The 17,600-nt window shown below is 46.9% G+C and overlaps 1 protein-coding gene across 1 annotated transcript in view; it reads left to right on the top strand.

The window, feature by feature from the left end:
• Positions 1-16,309, top strand: part of LOC144493425 (myelin and lymphocyte protein-like) — a 31,036-nt gene extending 14,727 nt beyond the window's left edge. The window contains exons 2-4 of the mRNA XM_078212309.1: positions 2,794-2,961; positions 6,274-6,399; positions 15,154-16,309. Of these exons, the coding sequence (XP_078068435.1) occupies positions 2,794-2,961; positions 6,274-6,399; positions 15,154-15,231 (372 nt within the window). The 3' untranslated portion in view covers positions 15,232-16,309. The remainder of the gene's footprint in view (positions 1-2,793; positions 2,962-6,273; positions 6,400-15,153) is intronic.
• The last annotated feature ends 1,291 nt before the right edge of the window (positions 16,310-17,600 follow it).

The following is a 17,600-nucleotide window of genomic DNA, read 5'->3' on the forward strand; positions in this document are numbered from 1 at the left end:
AATTTTGACACACTACACTTGGTCCCCAACTCCAAATCATCTGTGTAAAACAGGGAGAACGTGCAAGCTCCACACAAACAGTCCAACCCAAGGGCGGAATTGAACCCAGGCCTCTGGGGCTGTGAGACAGCAGTGCTGACCACTGTGCCACCGTGCCGCTGAGCTGCACCTACGCACACATCATGAACAGTTCCAGCAGTGATCAATAGACAGTGTTCAGGAGTGAGGATAATTGACAAATTTTTCGGCCCTTTGAACCTGCTCCATGATTCATTGTGATCATGGCTGAAAACTGAAAGATTTGTCAATGATAATGGAGCTATTGATTAATCATAGCAAGCAGTTAGTCTACAGCAGATTTAATGGTATAAAGCCTTGAAATCTATAGTCATTTCTTCCTCCATAGTGTGCTTTACTTACCACACCAAAGGCGGAAGTTTACTGGCACGTCCGCCCGAGGTTCGTACGTTCCCACCCAAGGCCAACAGAGAATTCCATCCTCCGGGCCTCAGAGCAGGCATGCCAGGAAAATTCCGGCCTATGTCTCAAATTACACATGTGCAACATTTCAAAATGTTCAAAATGTTATACAGTCTGATGATGCAGATGTATAGAACGCTGGTTAGGCCGCATTTGGAGTACTGCGTCCAGTTCTGGTCGCCGCACTACCAGAAGGACGTGGAGGCATCGGAGAGAGTGCAGAGAAGGTTTACCAGGATGTTGCCTGGTATGGAGGGTCTTAGCTATGAGGAGAGATTGGGTAGACTGGGGTTGTTCTCCTTGGAAAGACGGAGAATGAGGGGAGATCTAATAGAGGTATACAAGATTATGAAGGGTATAGATAGGGTGAACAGTGGGAAGCTTTTTCCCAGGTCGGAGGTGACGATCACGAGGGGTCACGGGCTCAAGCTGAGAGGGGCGAAGTATAACTCAGACATCAGAGGGACGTTTTTTACACAGAGGGTGGTGGGGGCCTGGAATGCGCTGCCAAGTAGGGTGGTGGAGGCAGGCACGCTGACATCGTTTAAGACTTACCTGGATAGTCACATGAGCAGCCTGGGAATGGAGGGATACAAACGATTGGTCTAGTTGGACCAAGGAGCGGCACAGGCTTGGAGGGCCGAAGGGCCTGTTTCCTGTGCTGTACTGTTCTTTGTTCTTTGTTGTTCAGAAATAATTCTATCTCATTCGCAGAATCAGGGTTACGCACTTCCTCTGTGTCTCTGAGGAGTCTATTCCAGAGCTTTATAAAATGCGGGTGTCCTGTACCAGGGGTCACTGTCTGAGGATACGGGGTAAACCTGTTAGGATCGAGATGAGGAGATATTTCTTCAATCTGAGAGTGGAAAGCCTGTGGAATTCGCGATCACTGAAAGCAATTGAGGCCAAGACAATATGGGCCGGATTCTCCGACCTCGCCTGCAGCTGGGATTATCCAGTCCCGCTGCAGTGAATGGAGATTTGGCTGAGTGCCTGATTCTCCATTCTCGCTGGCAGTGGTGGTGGGAAGTAGATGGCCGGAGAATACTGCCCTGTATGTTTTCAAGAAAGAGTAAGATAGAGCTCTTGCGGCCAAGAGGATCAAAGGATATGCAGTGGTGGTGGGGGTGGGGGGAGCGGGGAAAGACGGGTTCAGGCTATTGAGTTGGATGATCAACCATGATCACAATAAATGGTGGAGCAGGCTCGAAGGGCCGAATGGCCTCCTCCTGCTCCTTTCAATGGCAGGTCAGGTCCTGTGGTTTCACAGTTCTGGACACGGTGAACATGGAGCTATGTCTAATTCCTTCTTGCAATTATTGAACTGATGCAATCCCTGTAGTGATGGAAAGTGCTCCATGAATATGGCTTCTTAGACAATGTCAAGTTATGGGTACATCCGATAGTCTAGAACTGGAATAATTTGATTTGATTTATTATTGTCACATGTATTAGTATACAGTGAAAAGCATTGTTTCTTGTGCACTATACAGACAAAACATACCGTTCATAGAGAAGGAAATGAGAGAGTGTAGTGTTACAGTCATAGCTAGGGTGTAGAGAAAGATCAATTTAGTGCGAGGTAGGTCCATTCAAAAGTCTGATGGCAGCAGGAAAGAAGCTGTTCTTGAGTCAGTTGGTGCGTGTCCTCAGACTTTTTTTTTGATGGAAGAAGGTGGAAGAGAGAATGTCCAGGGAGCGTGGAGTCCTTGATTATGCTGGCTGCTTTTCCAAGGCAGCGGGAAGTGCAGACAGAGTCAATGGATGGAAGGCTGGTTTGCGTGATGGATTGACTATGCATTTTATCTGATTATGATGCTTTTGACTATCACTCAAAAAAAGAGACATGTCAAAAGCATTTTGTCTTGCATTTATCAGGACGTTCCCAAGAATGTCAAATGTAAATGTTTGGGCGGCCCGGTGGCACAGTGGTTAGCACTGCTGCCTCACAGCTCCAGGGACCCGGGTTCGATCCCCGGCTTGGGTCACTGTCTGTGTGGAGTTTGCACATTCTCCCCATGTCTGCGTGGGTTTCCTCCGGGTGCTCCGGTATCCTCCCACACTCCAAAGATGTGCGGGTTAGGCTGAGTGGCCATGCTAAATTGCCCCTTAGTGTCCTGGGATGCATGGCTGAGAGGGATTAGCGGGGTAAATATGTGGGGTTACAGGGATAGGGTCTAGGTGGGATTGTAGGTGCAGATTCGATGGGCCGAATGCCCTCTTTCTGCACTGTAGGGATTCTATGATTCTAAGTGTATTTCTGTATTTAAAAAAATGACTATATGATGTTTTTGTTTGCTTTTCTTTTTCTAGGTTTTTGGCGGCCTAGTTTGGATTCTTGTGGCTTCGGCTCGAGTTTCATTCCCAGGCGATCAAGGCTGGGTGATGTTTGTTTCGGTTTTCTGTTTTGTTATAACGACACTGCTGCTCATTCTGTACCTGGCTGGAGTTCAGAACAGTTCCTCTGCCTGGACTGTGGTGGTATGTCTGTGAGCTCTGCATTAGGCAACAGAACAAGTTCCCATTGCAAACCTGTCTGTGATACTCTAACCTCAGCAACAAAGTTAACGCATTGCAGTGCTTTATTTTACATGATATCTCAATCCAGGAGGAAGACCACTCAAGAATCACTCTCATCACAGATTTGACCACATGCCTTTAAAAACACTGTTGGTGATAACAGGAAAAGGAGATAAAATGGTGACCAAAATGAACAGAGCGGTCAGACTGAACTCTCAGTTTTAATAGGCCCTCCCTTGCCCTTTGACCGCTGGGTGGCTAATTGAAATGACCCCCCAGCTAATCGTTAATGAAATCCTAAAGTGTTGGCAATGCTGCCCATGCAGGAGTGCAGGGGTGGCACGGTGGCACAGTGGTTAGCGCTGCTGCCTCACAGTGCCAGGGACCTGGGGTCGATTCCCGGCTTGTGTCACTGTCTGTGTGGGGTCTGCGCGTTCTCCCCGTGTCTGCGTGGGTTTCCTCCGGGTGCTCCGATTCCCTTCCACAGTCTGGAAGACGTGCTGGTTAGGTGCATTGACCCAAACAGGCGCTGGAGTGTGGCGACTAGGGGAATTTCACAGTAACTTCATTGCAGTGTTAATGTAAGCCTTGCTTGTGACTAATAAATAAACTTTAGATCCATGGGTGTTGGCAGCCCGTCAGTGGCTATGTGGGGAATAAGCAACATTGACTTTACTCCAATGAAACACCAATAATTGATTTGTATGGAATTTATGACAGAGTCACATATGCAAAGTAGTGTATAATTTCCAAGAGTTCAATCTTTGATATCACTCCGATGGAGTGATATTAGCACCTCTGTCCCAGTAATACAGAGTGCAGGAAAATATAAAGCAATTTTATTTGCATTACAATATAATCGCTAAGAAGCACTTTATTGTTGTGACCTATCTTCTGATTGCAATTATTTTTGATAAAATAAACTTGGAGAAATTATTTCCATTAGTGATTTGATCACTAGAGACAGTTAACATTTTAGAATGATTGGAGAGTTGTATGTGATTTGATTTGATTTGATTTATTGTTATCACGTGTATTAGCAGACAGTGCAAAGTATTGTTTCCTGCTACACAGACAAAATATCCCATTCATAGAGTACATCGGGGAGAAGTAAAGGAGAGTTTGCAGAATATAGTGTTACAGTCATAGCTAGGGTGTAGAGAAAGATTAGCTTAATGTGAGGTAGGTCCATTCAAAGGTCTGATGGCAGCAGGGAAGAAGCTGTTCTTGAGTCGGTTGGTACGTGACCTCAGACCTTTGGTGGAAGAGAGAATATCTGGGGTGCGTGGGGCCCTTGATTATGCTGGCTGCTTTGCCGAGGCAGCGGGAAGTGTTTCGAAGTCAATTGGATGGGAGGCTGGTTGTGTGATGGACTGGGCTACGTTCACAACTCTTTGTAGTTTCTTGCAGTCTCGGTCCGAGCAGGAGTGCAGAATATTGTTGTGACGAGGGCTTGTTTTTTATTTACTTGTGGGATGTGAGCATTGCTGGCTGGCCCAGCATTTATTGCCCTGTCCATAACTGCCCTTGAAGGTGGTGGTCAGCTGCCTTCTTGAACCACTACAGTCCATGTGGTGTTGGTACGTCACAGTGCTGTTAGAGAGAGAGTTGTAGGATTTTAACCCAGCGACAGTGAAGAAGGATGTGTCCAGGCGCATGGAGGGAGCAGAATCTGTACCACCTTTTAGAGAGAAATAGGCAAATACTGAAAAAAGATAACATTAAGAGGGAAGAGTGAGGAAGTGAGACTCCATTAAACTATCAGAGAGATATCTCAAGCTGTGCTTTTGTGCTGTAAAATTCTACAAATACCATATTTAATCACATCCAGCTTGACTCTACATAACTGCCCAGATTTCGCATCATTGGAGTGGCACAGTGGCACAGTAGTTAGCACTATGTCAGGGACCCGGGTTCGATTCCCGGCTTGGGTCACTGTGCGGAGTCTGCATGTTCTCCTCGTGTCTGCGTGGGTTTCCTCCGGGTGCTCTGCTTTCCTCCCACAGTCCGAAAGACATTCAGGTTAGGTGGATTGGCCATCCTAAATTGCCCTTAAGTGTAGGATAGGAGGATTAGTGGGATAAATGTGTGGGGTAACGGGGAAGATGGTGGGCCTGGGTGAGAAGCTCTCTCGGAGAGTTGATACGGACTCGATGGGCCGAATGGCCTCCTGCTGCACTGTAATAAATCTGTAATTTGGGCAGGATTATTTGACTCCGCTGGCGGGTTCTTCTGGATCTGCCGAAGGTGACCCACCCCAACCCAGGCGGCGAGACAGGTGAGCCACGGGAATGGCCACAGGCTTCAGCGGGAACAGGAAGTCCCACCGGCGGCCAATAGCGAAGCACCTCCCTTGAAGGTGGTGGTGAGCTGCCTTCTTGAACCACTACAGTCCCTGTGGTGCAGGTACATCACAGTGCTGTTAGAGAGAGAGTTCCAGAATTTTAACCCAGCGACAGTGAAGAAGGATGTGTCCAGACGCAACAGTGGGGAGCAGAATCTGAACCACCTTGTAAAGGGAGATAGGCAAACACTGAAAAAAGATAACATTAAGAGGGAGGAGTGAGGAATTGGGACTGATTGACTCCTTCACTAAGAGAGATATCTCAAGCTGTGCTTTTGTACTGTAAAATTCCCATGGCTCACCTGTGGCTCTGGAGTCACATGTAAACCAGACCAGGTAAAAGCGGCAGATTTCCTTCCCGAAAGGACAATAGTGAACCAGATGGGTTTTTCCGATAATCGACAATGGTTTCATGGTCATCAGTAGATTCTTAATTCCAGATTTTGTTTAATTGATCTGCTGTGGCGGGATTCGAACCCGAGTCCCCATTACATTAACTAAGTTACTGGATTAATAGTCTAGTAATAATACCACTAGACCATCCATGGCCACTCCCATGGCTCACCTGTCTCTGTAAGAGTTTTAACAACACCAGGTTAAAGTCCAACAGGTTTATTTGGTAGCAAATACCATTAGCTTTCGGAGCGCTGCTCCTTCATCAGATGGATTCCACTCCATCTGACGAAGGAGCAGCGCTCCGAAAGCTTATGGTATTTGCTACCAAATAAACCTGTTGGACTTTAACCTGGTGTTGTTAAAACTCTTACTATGTTCACCTGTCTCCACCACCAGAAAAAGCGCTGTGTGGGGTGGAGGGGGTGTGGAATCCTGCCCGTTTTCCCCCTGTGCCTGTTTGCAAACTTTTGGGAAAGCAAATTATTGAATAAAAAATAAATGCCACAAATTTAAGATAATGATTTCTCTTCCAGGACGTCTTCTACCACTTCACTGCAGCGGTGTTTTATTTAAGTATCGCGGTTCTGGAGGCGAGCGACACAAGGTTCAGCTTCATCGTGCTGAGTCCGAAAGTTTACAAAATCAACATTGCTGCTTCAGTAAGTCACCTTTTCATTTGCTGACACACTCTCTGAAGCCTATTTTGAGGACAGCGGTATCAATATTAATGAGCAATGAGGTTTAATGAGGAGTGTCGGAGGGCATGTCCAGGAGAAACAGCAGCTACAACTAAAAACCATCGAATCATTGAATCCCTGCAGTGCAGAAGGAGTCCATTCGGCCCATTGAATTGCCAATTTAGCGAAAGTGAAGCTACAACACAAAACTGCAGGCACACTAAGCAGGAGAGGTATATTCTGCAGCCCTGCCACATCCAGTGGTGGTGGACAATTAAATAACTAGTGTGTTTGGAGGGAGGGGTGGGAGGGGATCATGGACACCCCTATTCTGGTGAAATTCTGCTCATGCAAAGAACAAGACTGAAACGAATGGCCTTAGTGCGGAGTAAATGATATATCTTGGCCTCCTCCTGAGGTTCCCCAGCATCACAAATGTCAGTCGCCACTCCATGTTAGTCAGGAAACGGCCGAGTGCACAGGGTACAGCCAAGGCCATGCTGAAACTTATGCCCCAGAACTAGCCACGCGTCTAGCTTTACTGGGCGACTTAGCTACAACACTGACATTCGCCTGATTATGGAGACGATGGCCTAGTGGTATTATCGCTAGACTATTAATCCAGCAACTCAACGAATGTTCAGGGGACCCGGGTTCGAATCCTGCCACGGCAGATCAGTTAAAAAAAAAATCTGGAATTAAGAATCTACTGATGACCATGAAACCATTGTCGATTGTCGGAAAAACCCATCCGGTTCACTAATGCCCTTTAGGGAAGGAAATCTGCCATCCTTACCTTGTCTGGCCTATATGTGACTCCAGGGCCACAGCAATGTGGTTGACTTTCAACTGCCCTCGGGCAACTAGGGATGGGCAATAAATACTGGCCAGCCAGTGACATGTTTTAAAAAAGCAACAAAGATTGGAAACGATGATTAAGTGAACTAATAATCCTGGTTGCAAATATTAAATGCTCTGTACAAAATGCAGTTTCCTTGCCATCTGTCATGAGCTTGCTTGCGTACAGTTCTAAAAGTGCTGTTCTCCATGCGTGAGCCTGGGTCTTCACATATCCAGTTGGGTTATGATTGGGTCCAAGACACTGTCTGATTTGTTCCTCCAGACCAGCAGTGCTGAGACAAATGCAGCAATTGAAGTTCTACCACGGCTGTATCAGCAAACTCAGCACAGGCCAGCTATCAAATCGGTTATTCTCTGGTTTGTGTGCCACAGTGCTGTGATGGCTGGCACCTTTGTCTGAGGACTGATCACTTCTCAAGTGCCTTGGTTGGATTGTCAATGCACGCTCACTCTGAAGACTTGCTCATCTTTACTGGGTCTCAGGAATACACCACCAGATAATTTTTTTTTATTCGTTCATGGGACGTGGGCATCCCTGGCTGGGCTATTGCCCACCCCTAATTGCCCTCCAAGTAAGTGGCTTGCTAGGCCATTTCAGAGGACATTTAAGAGTCAACCACTTTGCTGCGGGTCTGGAGTCACATGTAGGCCAGACCGGGGAAGGGATGGCAGATTTCCTTCCCCAAAGGACATTAGTGAACCAGATGGGTTTTTACGACAATCCTCAGTGGTTTCATGGTCATCGTTAGATTCTTAATTCCAGATTTTTATTGTATTCAAATTTCACCACCTGCCGTGGTGGGATTCGAACCTGGGTCCCCAGAGGATTCACAGAATTACAGAATCATGCAGTGCAGAAGAGGCCCTTTGGCCCATCGAATCCATACCGACACGTGAGAAACACTTGACCTTCCTACCCAATCCCATTTGCCAGCACTTGGCCCACAACCCTGAATGTTATGACGTGCCAAGTGCTCATCCAGATACTTTTTACCTGCAACCCGCCTCTACCACCCTCCCAGGCAGCGCATTCCAGACCGTCACCACCCTCTGGGTAAAAATGATTTTCCTTGCATCCCCCCTAAACCTCCTGCCCCTCACCTTGAACCTATGTCCCCTTGTGACTGACCCTTCAACTAAGGGGAACAACTGTTCCTTATCCACTCTGTCCATGTCCCTCATAATCTTGTGCACCTCGATCAGGTCGCCCCTCAGTCTTCTCTGCTCCAATGAAAACAACCCAAGCTTATCCAACCTCTCTTCATAATTTAAATTATAATCTCTTTATAATTAGACGGGTAAATTGGAAGGAGGCATTCTTGGGGAAAAGTGCCGAAGGAAAGTGGAGGATTTTCAAGGAATGTTTGTCTGGAGCTCTGCATGACAACGTTCCGATGAGACAGGGGGGTGTTGGTAGGGTACGGGAACCGTGGTGCACGAAGGTTGTGATGAACCTGGTAAATAAGAAAAGAGAGGCGTACAGAAGGTTCAGAGAGCTAGGAGGTGTTAAGGATTTAGAGGAGTATACGCGATGTAGGAAGGAGCTTAAGAAGGAAATTAGGAGAGCGAGAAGGGGTCATGAGAAGACCTTGGCGGGTAAGATTAAGGAGAATCCCAAGGCTTTCTACAAATATGTCAAGAGTAAAAGGATGAGATGTGAAGGCATAGGACCCTTAAAAGGTGAAGGGGGAAAAGTTTGTGCGGAACCGTTAGAAATGGCGGAGGTGCTTAATGAATACTTTACCTCGGTATTCACGGTGGAAAGGGATCTGGGTGGTTGTACTGCTGGATTGCGGAGGACAGAAAGGATCGAGCATGTGGACATAAAGAAAGAGGATGTGTTGGAACTATTGAATGGCATCAAGGTTGGTAAGTCGCCGGGACCGGATGGGATGTACCCCAGGTTACTGTGGGAGGCGAGGGAGGAGATTGCGGAGCCTTTGGCGATGATCTTTGCATCGTCGATGGAGACGGGAGAGGTTCCGGAGGATTGGAGGATTGCAGATGTGGTCCCTATATTCAAGAAAGGGAACAGGGACAGCCCGGGAAATTACCGACCGGTGAGTCTAACCTCAGTGGTTGGTAAGTTGATGGAGAGGATCCTGAGAGACAGGATTTATGATCATCTAGAGAAGTTTAGTATGATCAAAAGTAGTCAGCACGGCTTTGTCAAGGGCAGGTCGTGCCTTACGAGCCTGGTTGAGTTCTTTGAAAATGTGACCAAGCACATTGACGAAGGAAGAGCGGTGGATGTGGTCTATATGGACTTCAGCAAAGCGTTCGATAAGGTCCCCCATGCAAGACTTCTTGAGAAAGTGAGAGGGCATGGGATCCAAGGGGCTGTTGCCTTGTGGATCCAGAACTGGCTTGCCTGCAGAAGGCAGAGAGTGGCTGTGGAGGGGTCTTTCTCTGCATGGAGGTCAGTGACCAGTGGAGTGCCCCAGGGATCTGTTCTGGGACCCTTGCTGTTTGTCATTTTCATAAATGACCTGGATGAGGAAGTGGAGGGATGGGTTGGTAAGTTTGCTGACGACACCAAGGTAGGTGGTGTTGTGGATAGTTTGGAGGGATGTCCGAAGTTGCAGCGAGACATAGATAGAATGCAAGACTGGGCGGAGAAGTGGCAGATGGACTTCAACCCGGATAAGTGTGTAGTGATCCATTTTGGCAGATCCAATGGGATGGAGCAGCAGTATAAAATGAAGGGTACCATTCTTAGCAGTGTAGAGGATCAGAAGGACCTTGGGGTCCGGGTCCATAGGACTCTTAAATCGGCCTCGCAGGTGGAGGATGCGGTCAAGAAGGCGTATGGCGTACTAGCCTTCATTAATCGAGGGATTGAGTTTAGGAGTCGGGAGATAATGCTGCAGCTTTATAGGACCCTGGTTAGACCCCACTTGGAGTACTGCGCGCAGTTCTGGTCACCTCATTACAGGAAAGATGTTGAAGCCATTGAAAGGGTGCAGAGGAGATTTACAAGGATGTTGCCTGGATTGGGGGGCATGCCTTATGAGGATAGGTTGAGGGAGCTTGGTCTCTTCTCCCTGGAGAGACGAAGGATGAGAGGTGACCTGATAGAGGTTTACAAGATGTTGAGGGGTCTGGATAGGGTGGACTCTCAGAGGCTATTTCCAAGGGCTGAAATGGTTGCTACGAGAGGACACAGGTTTAAGGTGCTGGGGGGTAGGTACAGGGGGGATGTCAGGGGTAAGTTTTTCACTCAGAGGGTGGTGGGTGAGTGGAATCGGCTGACGTCGGTGGTGGTGGAGGCAAACTCGTTGGGGTCTTTTAAGAGACTTCTGGATGAGTACATGGGATTTAATGGGATTGAGGGCTATAGATAGGCCTAGAGGTGGGGATGTGATCGGCGCAACTTGTGGGCCGAAGGGCCTGTTTGTGCTGTGGCTTTCTATGTTCTATGTTCTATGTTCTAAATGTTCCATTCCAGGCAGCATCCTGGTGAATCTCCTCTGGACCCCCTCCAGTGCAATCACAATGTGGTGACCAGAACTGTACACAGTACTCCAGCTGTGGCCTCACCAAAGTTCTATACAACTCCAGCATGACTCCCCTGCTTTTGTAATCTATGCCTCGATTGATAAAGGCGAGTGTGCCGTATGCCTTATTCACCACCCGACTAACATGCCCTTCCGCCTTCAGAGATCTATGGACATTACCCTGGGTCTATGGATTACTAGTCCAGTGACAATGCCACTATGCCACTGCCTCTCCAGAATGTTTGCTGCTGATACCTGTGGGCAGAACCCTACTGCCTTTGGACAAATATTTCCTATTGAGGGCAGGTGGTCGATGAGTTCTTCCCACCTGCTCAATCATAAGAGGCTGCCTCCAAGGAGGATTATCTGATTAAAGATGGTAGGTGGGTTCCTGTGGCTGCGGGTTAGGTCAGAGGGCCCGCAGCTTTGGATGACTGGAGGGCCCATTGGGAGTGGTGGGCTCTGTTCAGGCAGCAAGGACAGTATAAGGGGTGCCTCTGAATGAAGGTGCGCATCAAATTTAACATTGTCGAGGGCCAAAGCTAGTTACGTCCTTCAGAGGGGGAGAGAAGAAACCCCTTTGGATTTGTTGCTGCCCACAGCCCGGGCCTCAGCACACAATAGGATGTGGGTCCAACTTCAGGATGATACAAATAAGTTTTAAAGTTTATTTATTCGTGTCACAAGTAGGCTTATATTCACACTGCAATGCAATTACTGTGAAAATCCCCTAGTCGCCACACTCCGGCGCCTGTTCGGGTACACTGAGGGAGAATGTAGCATGGTCAATGCACCTAACCAGCACATCTTTCGGACTGCGGGAGGAAACTGGAGGACCCGGAGGAAACCCACACAGACACGGGGAGAGCGTGCAGACTCCACACAGTCATCCAAGCCAGGAATCGAACCCGGGTTCCTGGCGCTGAGAGGCAGCAGTGCTAACCACTGTGCCACTGTGCCGCCCCCATAAGTCTTCCCCTCAGCATCCAAATTGTTAATTATTAGTTAGCTGCTGTTGCTGAGCGGTTAGCTATTTGTGTTATCCATTTGTCCTCTGCAAGATGAAAGGGTGCAGAGGAGATTTACAAGGATGTTGCCTGGATTGAGTGGCATGCCTTATGAGGATAGGCTGAGGGAGCTCGGTCTTTTCTCCTTGGAGAGACGTAGGATGAGAGGAGAACTAATAGAGGTATACAAGATGTTGAGAGGCATAGATCGGGTGGACTCTCAGAGGCTTTTTCCCAGGGTGGAAATGGCTGCTACGAGAGGACACAGGTTTAAGGTGCTGGGGGGTAGGTACAGGGGAAATGTTAGGGGGAAGTTTTTCACACAGAGGGTGGTGGGCGAGTGGAATCGGCTGCCGTCAGTGGTGGTGGTGGCAAACTCAATAGGGTTTTTTAAGAGACTCCTGGATGAGTACATGGGACTTAATAGGATGGAGGGTTATAGGTAGGCCTAAAAGGTAGGGATATGTTCGGCACAACTTGTGGGGCCGAAGGGCCTGTTTTGTGCTGTAGTTTTCTATGTTTCTATGTTTCTAAGATCAATTGGAGGTGGGAACGCCTTGGTTCACTGACCTGAAGCCCCAGTCCCCAACTCTGCTCTCATTTCCACTTCTAAATGAACTTTCGGGTTGGGGGGGAAGGCGGGGAGCGGCATGATGGTTAGCACTGCTGCCTCACAGCGCCAGGGACCCGGGTTCGATTCCCAGCTTGGGTCACTTTCTGTGCGAAGTCTGCACGTACTCCCCTAATCTGCGTCGGTTTCCTCCGGGTGCTCCGGTTTCCTCCCGCAGTCCGAAAGACATGCTGGTTAGGTGCATTGGCCATGCTAAATTCTCCCTCAGTGTGCCTGAACAGGTGCTGGAGTGTGGCGACTAGGGGATTTTCACAGTAACTTCATTGCAGTGTTAATGTAAACCTACTTGTGACGCTAATAAATAAACTCTTAAAAAAAAACTTTTGCGGAATTGGGAAGATTCCACAGTACACGGCCAAATACGAATAGTTTCTCTTCCCCGGTGAGAATCTTGTTCAATAAGATAAAAGCAAAACGCTTTGGATGCTGGAATCTGAAACAAAAACGGAAAAATGCTGAAAAATCTCAGCAGGTCGGACAGCATCTGTGGGAAGAGAATCCAGCCAACGTTTCGAGTCTCGCTGATCCTAAACCTGACTCGAAACGTTGGCTCTATTCTCTCCCCACAGATGCTGTCAGACCCGCTGAGATTTTCCAGCACTTTCTGTTTTTGAATCTTGTTCATTTTGATAAATGCTAAAATGTGAAGTTATGCAGTTTGGTAGGAAGAATAAAGGAACTGAGTATAATATAAATGGAGAAAGACTGCAGAAAGTTGCAACACAGAGGAATCTGGATAAAAAGCGAGCATGCAAGTTCAGCAATAGAGAAGAAAATAGTAGAGAATGTTGGTCTTCATTTGAAAGGGAATTAGGTATAAAAATAGGGAAGTCTTGCTAAAACAATGCAAGGCACAACTTAGACCACACTTGGACAGTGAACAGGGTCTCTGTATCCAAGGAAAGATATATGTTGCCAATGGAGGCAATCCAGAGAAGGTTCATGAGATTGATCCCCGGGTATGGAGGGATTTTCTTATGAGGAGAGATTGAGTAGGTTCGGCCTGTACTCATTGGAGTTTAGAAGAATGAGAGGTGATCTAATTGAAACATGTAGGATTCTCAGCAGGCTTGACAGGTCAATGCTGAGAGGTTGTTTCCTCTTGTGGGAGAGTCTTGGACCAAAGGCATAATCTCAGAGTAAGGGGTTGCCCATTTCAGACAGAGATGAGGAGGAATTTCCTCTCTCAGAGGGTAGTGAATCTGTGGAATTCTTTACCGCAGAGAGCTGTGGAAGCTGGGGTAAGTATATTCAACGCTGAGAAAGACAGATTTTTAAGGGAATCAAGGGCTATGGGAATAATGTGGGAAAGTGAGGTCAGTCATGATCTCATTGAATGGCGGAGCAGACTTAATGGGCCGAATGGCCTGCTCCTCCTCCTACACCTTATGGTCTTATAGAAATTTCTTTAATATGACAGTGAAAATATTTTCTTTCCTGTCTGTTCCATGTTATGCTCATGGCCCAGGTATAGGAGTGGCAATGATGATGGTGCTGAGGGCATCAGAACTGATGCCAATTCCTACCTCCCGCTGCCATTGCTTTCCATACAGCAGGGTGATCACTGAGTGAATCAGAGCTGGAATCCTGGATGAGATTTTTATGCCCTTTGGGGTGGCAATTACAGAACCTCATCTACTTTCTTTTTTATTCATTCGTGGCACATGGGCATCGCTGGCTGGCCAGCATTTATTGCCCATCCCTAGTTGCCCTTGGAGGGCAGTTGAGAGTCAACCACATTGCTGTGGCTCTGGAGTCACATGAAGGCCAGACCAGGTAAGGACAGCAGATTTCCTTCCCCAAAGGATATTAGTGAACCAGATGGGTTTTTCCAACAATCGACAATGGTTTCATGGTTATCAGTAGATTCTTAATTCCAGATTGTTTTTACTGAATTCAAATTCCACCATCTTCCATGGCGGGATTCGAACTTGGGTCCCCAGAACATTAGCTGAGTTTCTGGATTAATAGTTTAGCAATTATACTACTAGGCCAATGGCCTCCTCATGCCCTATGCTCTACGTTTGATCAGCTGACTGTGAACAAGTTCAATTCTAGCCATATCTGCCAGGCTTAGTTACCCACAGGGTAAACATCTAATCCACATGATGCCAATGTTGAGTAGCAAAATTGGTTTCAGATGACGAATGGAAAGTAGATCAAAACTCACTTCCAAAAGAGCGGCATGGTGGCACAGTGGTTAGCACTGCTGCTTCACAGTGCCCAGGGACCCAGGTTCAATTTCGGCCTCAGGCCACTGTCTGTGTGGAGTTTGCACGTTCTCCCCGTGTCTGCGTGGGTTTCCTCTGGGTGTTCTGGTTTCCCCCCACAGTCCAAAGATGTGCAGGTTAGGTTGGTTGGCCATGCTAAATTGATCCTAGTGTCAGGGGGATTAGCAGGGTAAATATGTGGGGTTATGAGAATGAGGCCTGGGCAGGATTGTGGTCAGTGCAGGCTTGATGGGGCGAATACTCCGGCTTCCTCCCACAGTCCAAAGATGTGCAGGTTAGGTTGATTGGTCATGTTATATTGCTCCATGTTAAAGTGTCAGGGAGCGTGGCGGGGTGAAAGTGTGGGGGTTATGGGGATAGGGCTTGGGTGGGATTGTGGCCGGTGCAGACCCGATGGGCCAAATGGCCTCCTTTTGCACTGTCGGGATTCTATAATCTATGTCACAGGTCTGGGTAAGGCCATAAGATATTCGTTTTGTATTAACCATTCTTGTCTCTCGCTATTTCAGGTGTTTGCCTTCTTGGCCACTTTACTTTACACAATTCACGCGATATTGTCAATACTGCGATGGAAGTCCTCCTCGTGAATGCCTGGGCAAGCCGCAGATATCAACGTTTTACCCAAAGCTATTTCACCCTTCCCGAACTCGCTGACTGCTCTTTTCCTTCACACTGTTATACATCATTCTAACTGCAACAGCACTCGCAGCATTTATATATATATAATGAGGAACATACACGGTGGAACTAATAGGCTATGAAAAGAATTTAATATGTAATGGTTGGGAATATTGAAAGCTCCAAATGAAAATGGAACTCTGAAACACCTTCACTAAAAAAAACACAACTAAAATTTCGAACCGTGTATGTTAGATTTTTGTTTGACAAGGGCCTTATTAAATTACAAAACCGAGCCAGGTCGATAGATTTAAGATGCATGTACAGATTGTCTATTTGATTGGTGAAGGAGGGGAATAGTCTATTTTTGTTCCGACACTCCATATCCTATGGATATCTCGTTTATCCCACACTCGCTCGTTTGAAAGCTCGAGGACGTAGGCTTTGTGACGTTTGAAAGGCTTGTTTTTTTTTGTGTGGATGAGGTTTGGTTGGGTGGAGAATTCTAGAGCATTGTCTAATCGAGAGCATTTGGGATCGATTTTCCTGTGTTTGGAGGCGGTAACTTGGAAGGAAAATAAAAACAAAATGGGGCAGGTTGAAATCATAAGCCCAGAAAGTCGCCTGTTGGTCGTCTGCTTATCAATTGAAATGGATGGAAAATCAATGATGCTGCATAAATGTTGAATTTTGTCTATCCAAATTCTTTATATTATTAACCCAGGAGAGTCTTTACACCTAAAACATCTGGCCACATACTCCGAACTCTTACCTTGCATTTATAATAACCCTATTGTACTCACTGATTTTTTTCAAAAAATAACTTGAAAATCGAATTTTTCGTTTTGTATATTTGATTCCCAACAATTCATTATTTTGCCACATTGTGACAGATTTGTACTTTTGCATTTTGGCTGGAGGATCGTTTGACTTTATCTCAAATTTTCTTACTTTTGACGCCTTGGCGAATGTAAGTCCAAAGCAATTTTATTTGTGGTTTTTATTGTTTAATAGGAAAATAATAAAATATGGAAAAAATCTTTTGCCAAACACTTTGTTGTAGCTTTTTTTATAGGCTAAGAGTGCGTGAATGTGTGTGAGCTGTTTGTACCCAGGAAACAGGTTCGCTCCCTCTGGATTTCCCATCCATTGACACTGTCCACACTTCCCCCTGCCTCAGGATTCAATCAATGAGGTATGGGAAGAAAGCGGGAATATGGCATTGAGATAGAGGATCAGGCATGATCATACTGGATGACAGAGTAGGCTAGAAGGATCGAGTAACCTGCTCCCACTCCTTGTCTCTATGTTTCTAAATCTCCCCCAATTAACCTAACCGATACATCTTTGGAGTGTGAGAAGAAACCGGAGGAAACCCACACAGACACGGGGAGAATGTGCAGACTCCACACAGACAGTCACCCGAGGCTGGAATTGAACCCAGGTCCCTGGCACTGCGAGGCAGCAGTGCTAACCACTGTGCCATCGTGCCGCCCAAACAATGATGCTTGGTCAGAAATTCAGGTGTATTCCCTTATTTGATATGGAGGTCTTGTGGCACAGTGGGTAGTGTCTCTGCCTCTGAGCGAGAAGTTCCGTGTTCGAGTCCCAAACCCAGGACTTGATGGCCACGGAAGATGCCTTCATAGCGTGGCCAAACAGGTTTAGCATCAGTCTGCAAATCCTTCCAACATGCCAATGGCAGGCAGTAAAGAGCAGGAGAGACTCCTGGTCAGCCACGCTTGGTGTGGAATGCTGTCCCTCAAGCTATAAGCCTCTGGCGACAGTGACCTGTTCCAGGAAAGAACATTTGCAAAAAGAGAAACAGCAAGAACCTTATTCAATATATAACAGCGAGTGCTGGCAAGAATTTCTTCCTTATTAAATGTGTTGGTAAGTAATGGATTCAATCAGTAGCAGAAATCTTGAGATTATATCTAATTTTCATCTGGGAGTGTGGGAATCGTAAAATTTCGCAGCACTGAAGGAAGCCACTAATTGCAATTGCACAACTGTCAGAAAGAACTGCCTTTTTTAAATTCATTCGCTGGCTGGCCAGCATTTATTGCCCATCCCTAGTTGCCCTTGAGAAGGTGATGGTGAGCTGCCTTCTTGAATCGCTGCAGTCCATGTGCTGTGGGTTGACCCACAATGCCGTTAGGGAGGGAATTCCAGGATTTTGACCCAGCGACTGCGAAGGAACGGCGATATATTTCCAAGTCAGGCTGGTGAGTGGCTTGGAGGGGAACTTGCAGGTGATGGTGCTCCCATGTATCTGCTGCCCTTGTCCTTCTAGATGGAAGTGGTCATGGGTTTGGAAGGTGCTGTCTAAGGATCT

Source organism: Mustelus asterias, chromosome 5, assembly GCF_964213995.1.
Source record: "Mustelus asterias chromosome 5, sMusAst1.hap1.1, whole genome shotgun sequence".
NCBI lineage: Eukaryota > Metazoa > Chordata > Chondrichthyes > Carcharhiniformes > Triakidae > Mustelus > Mustelus asterias.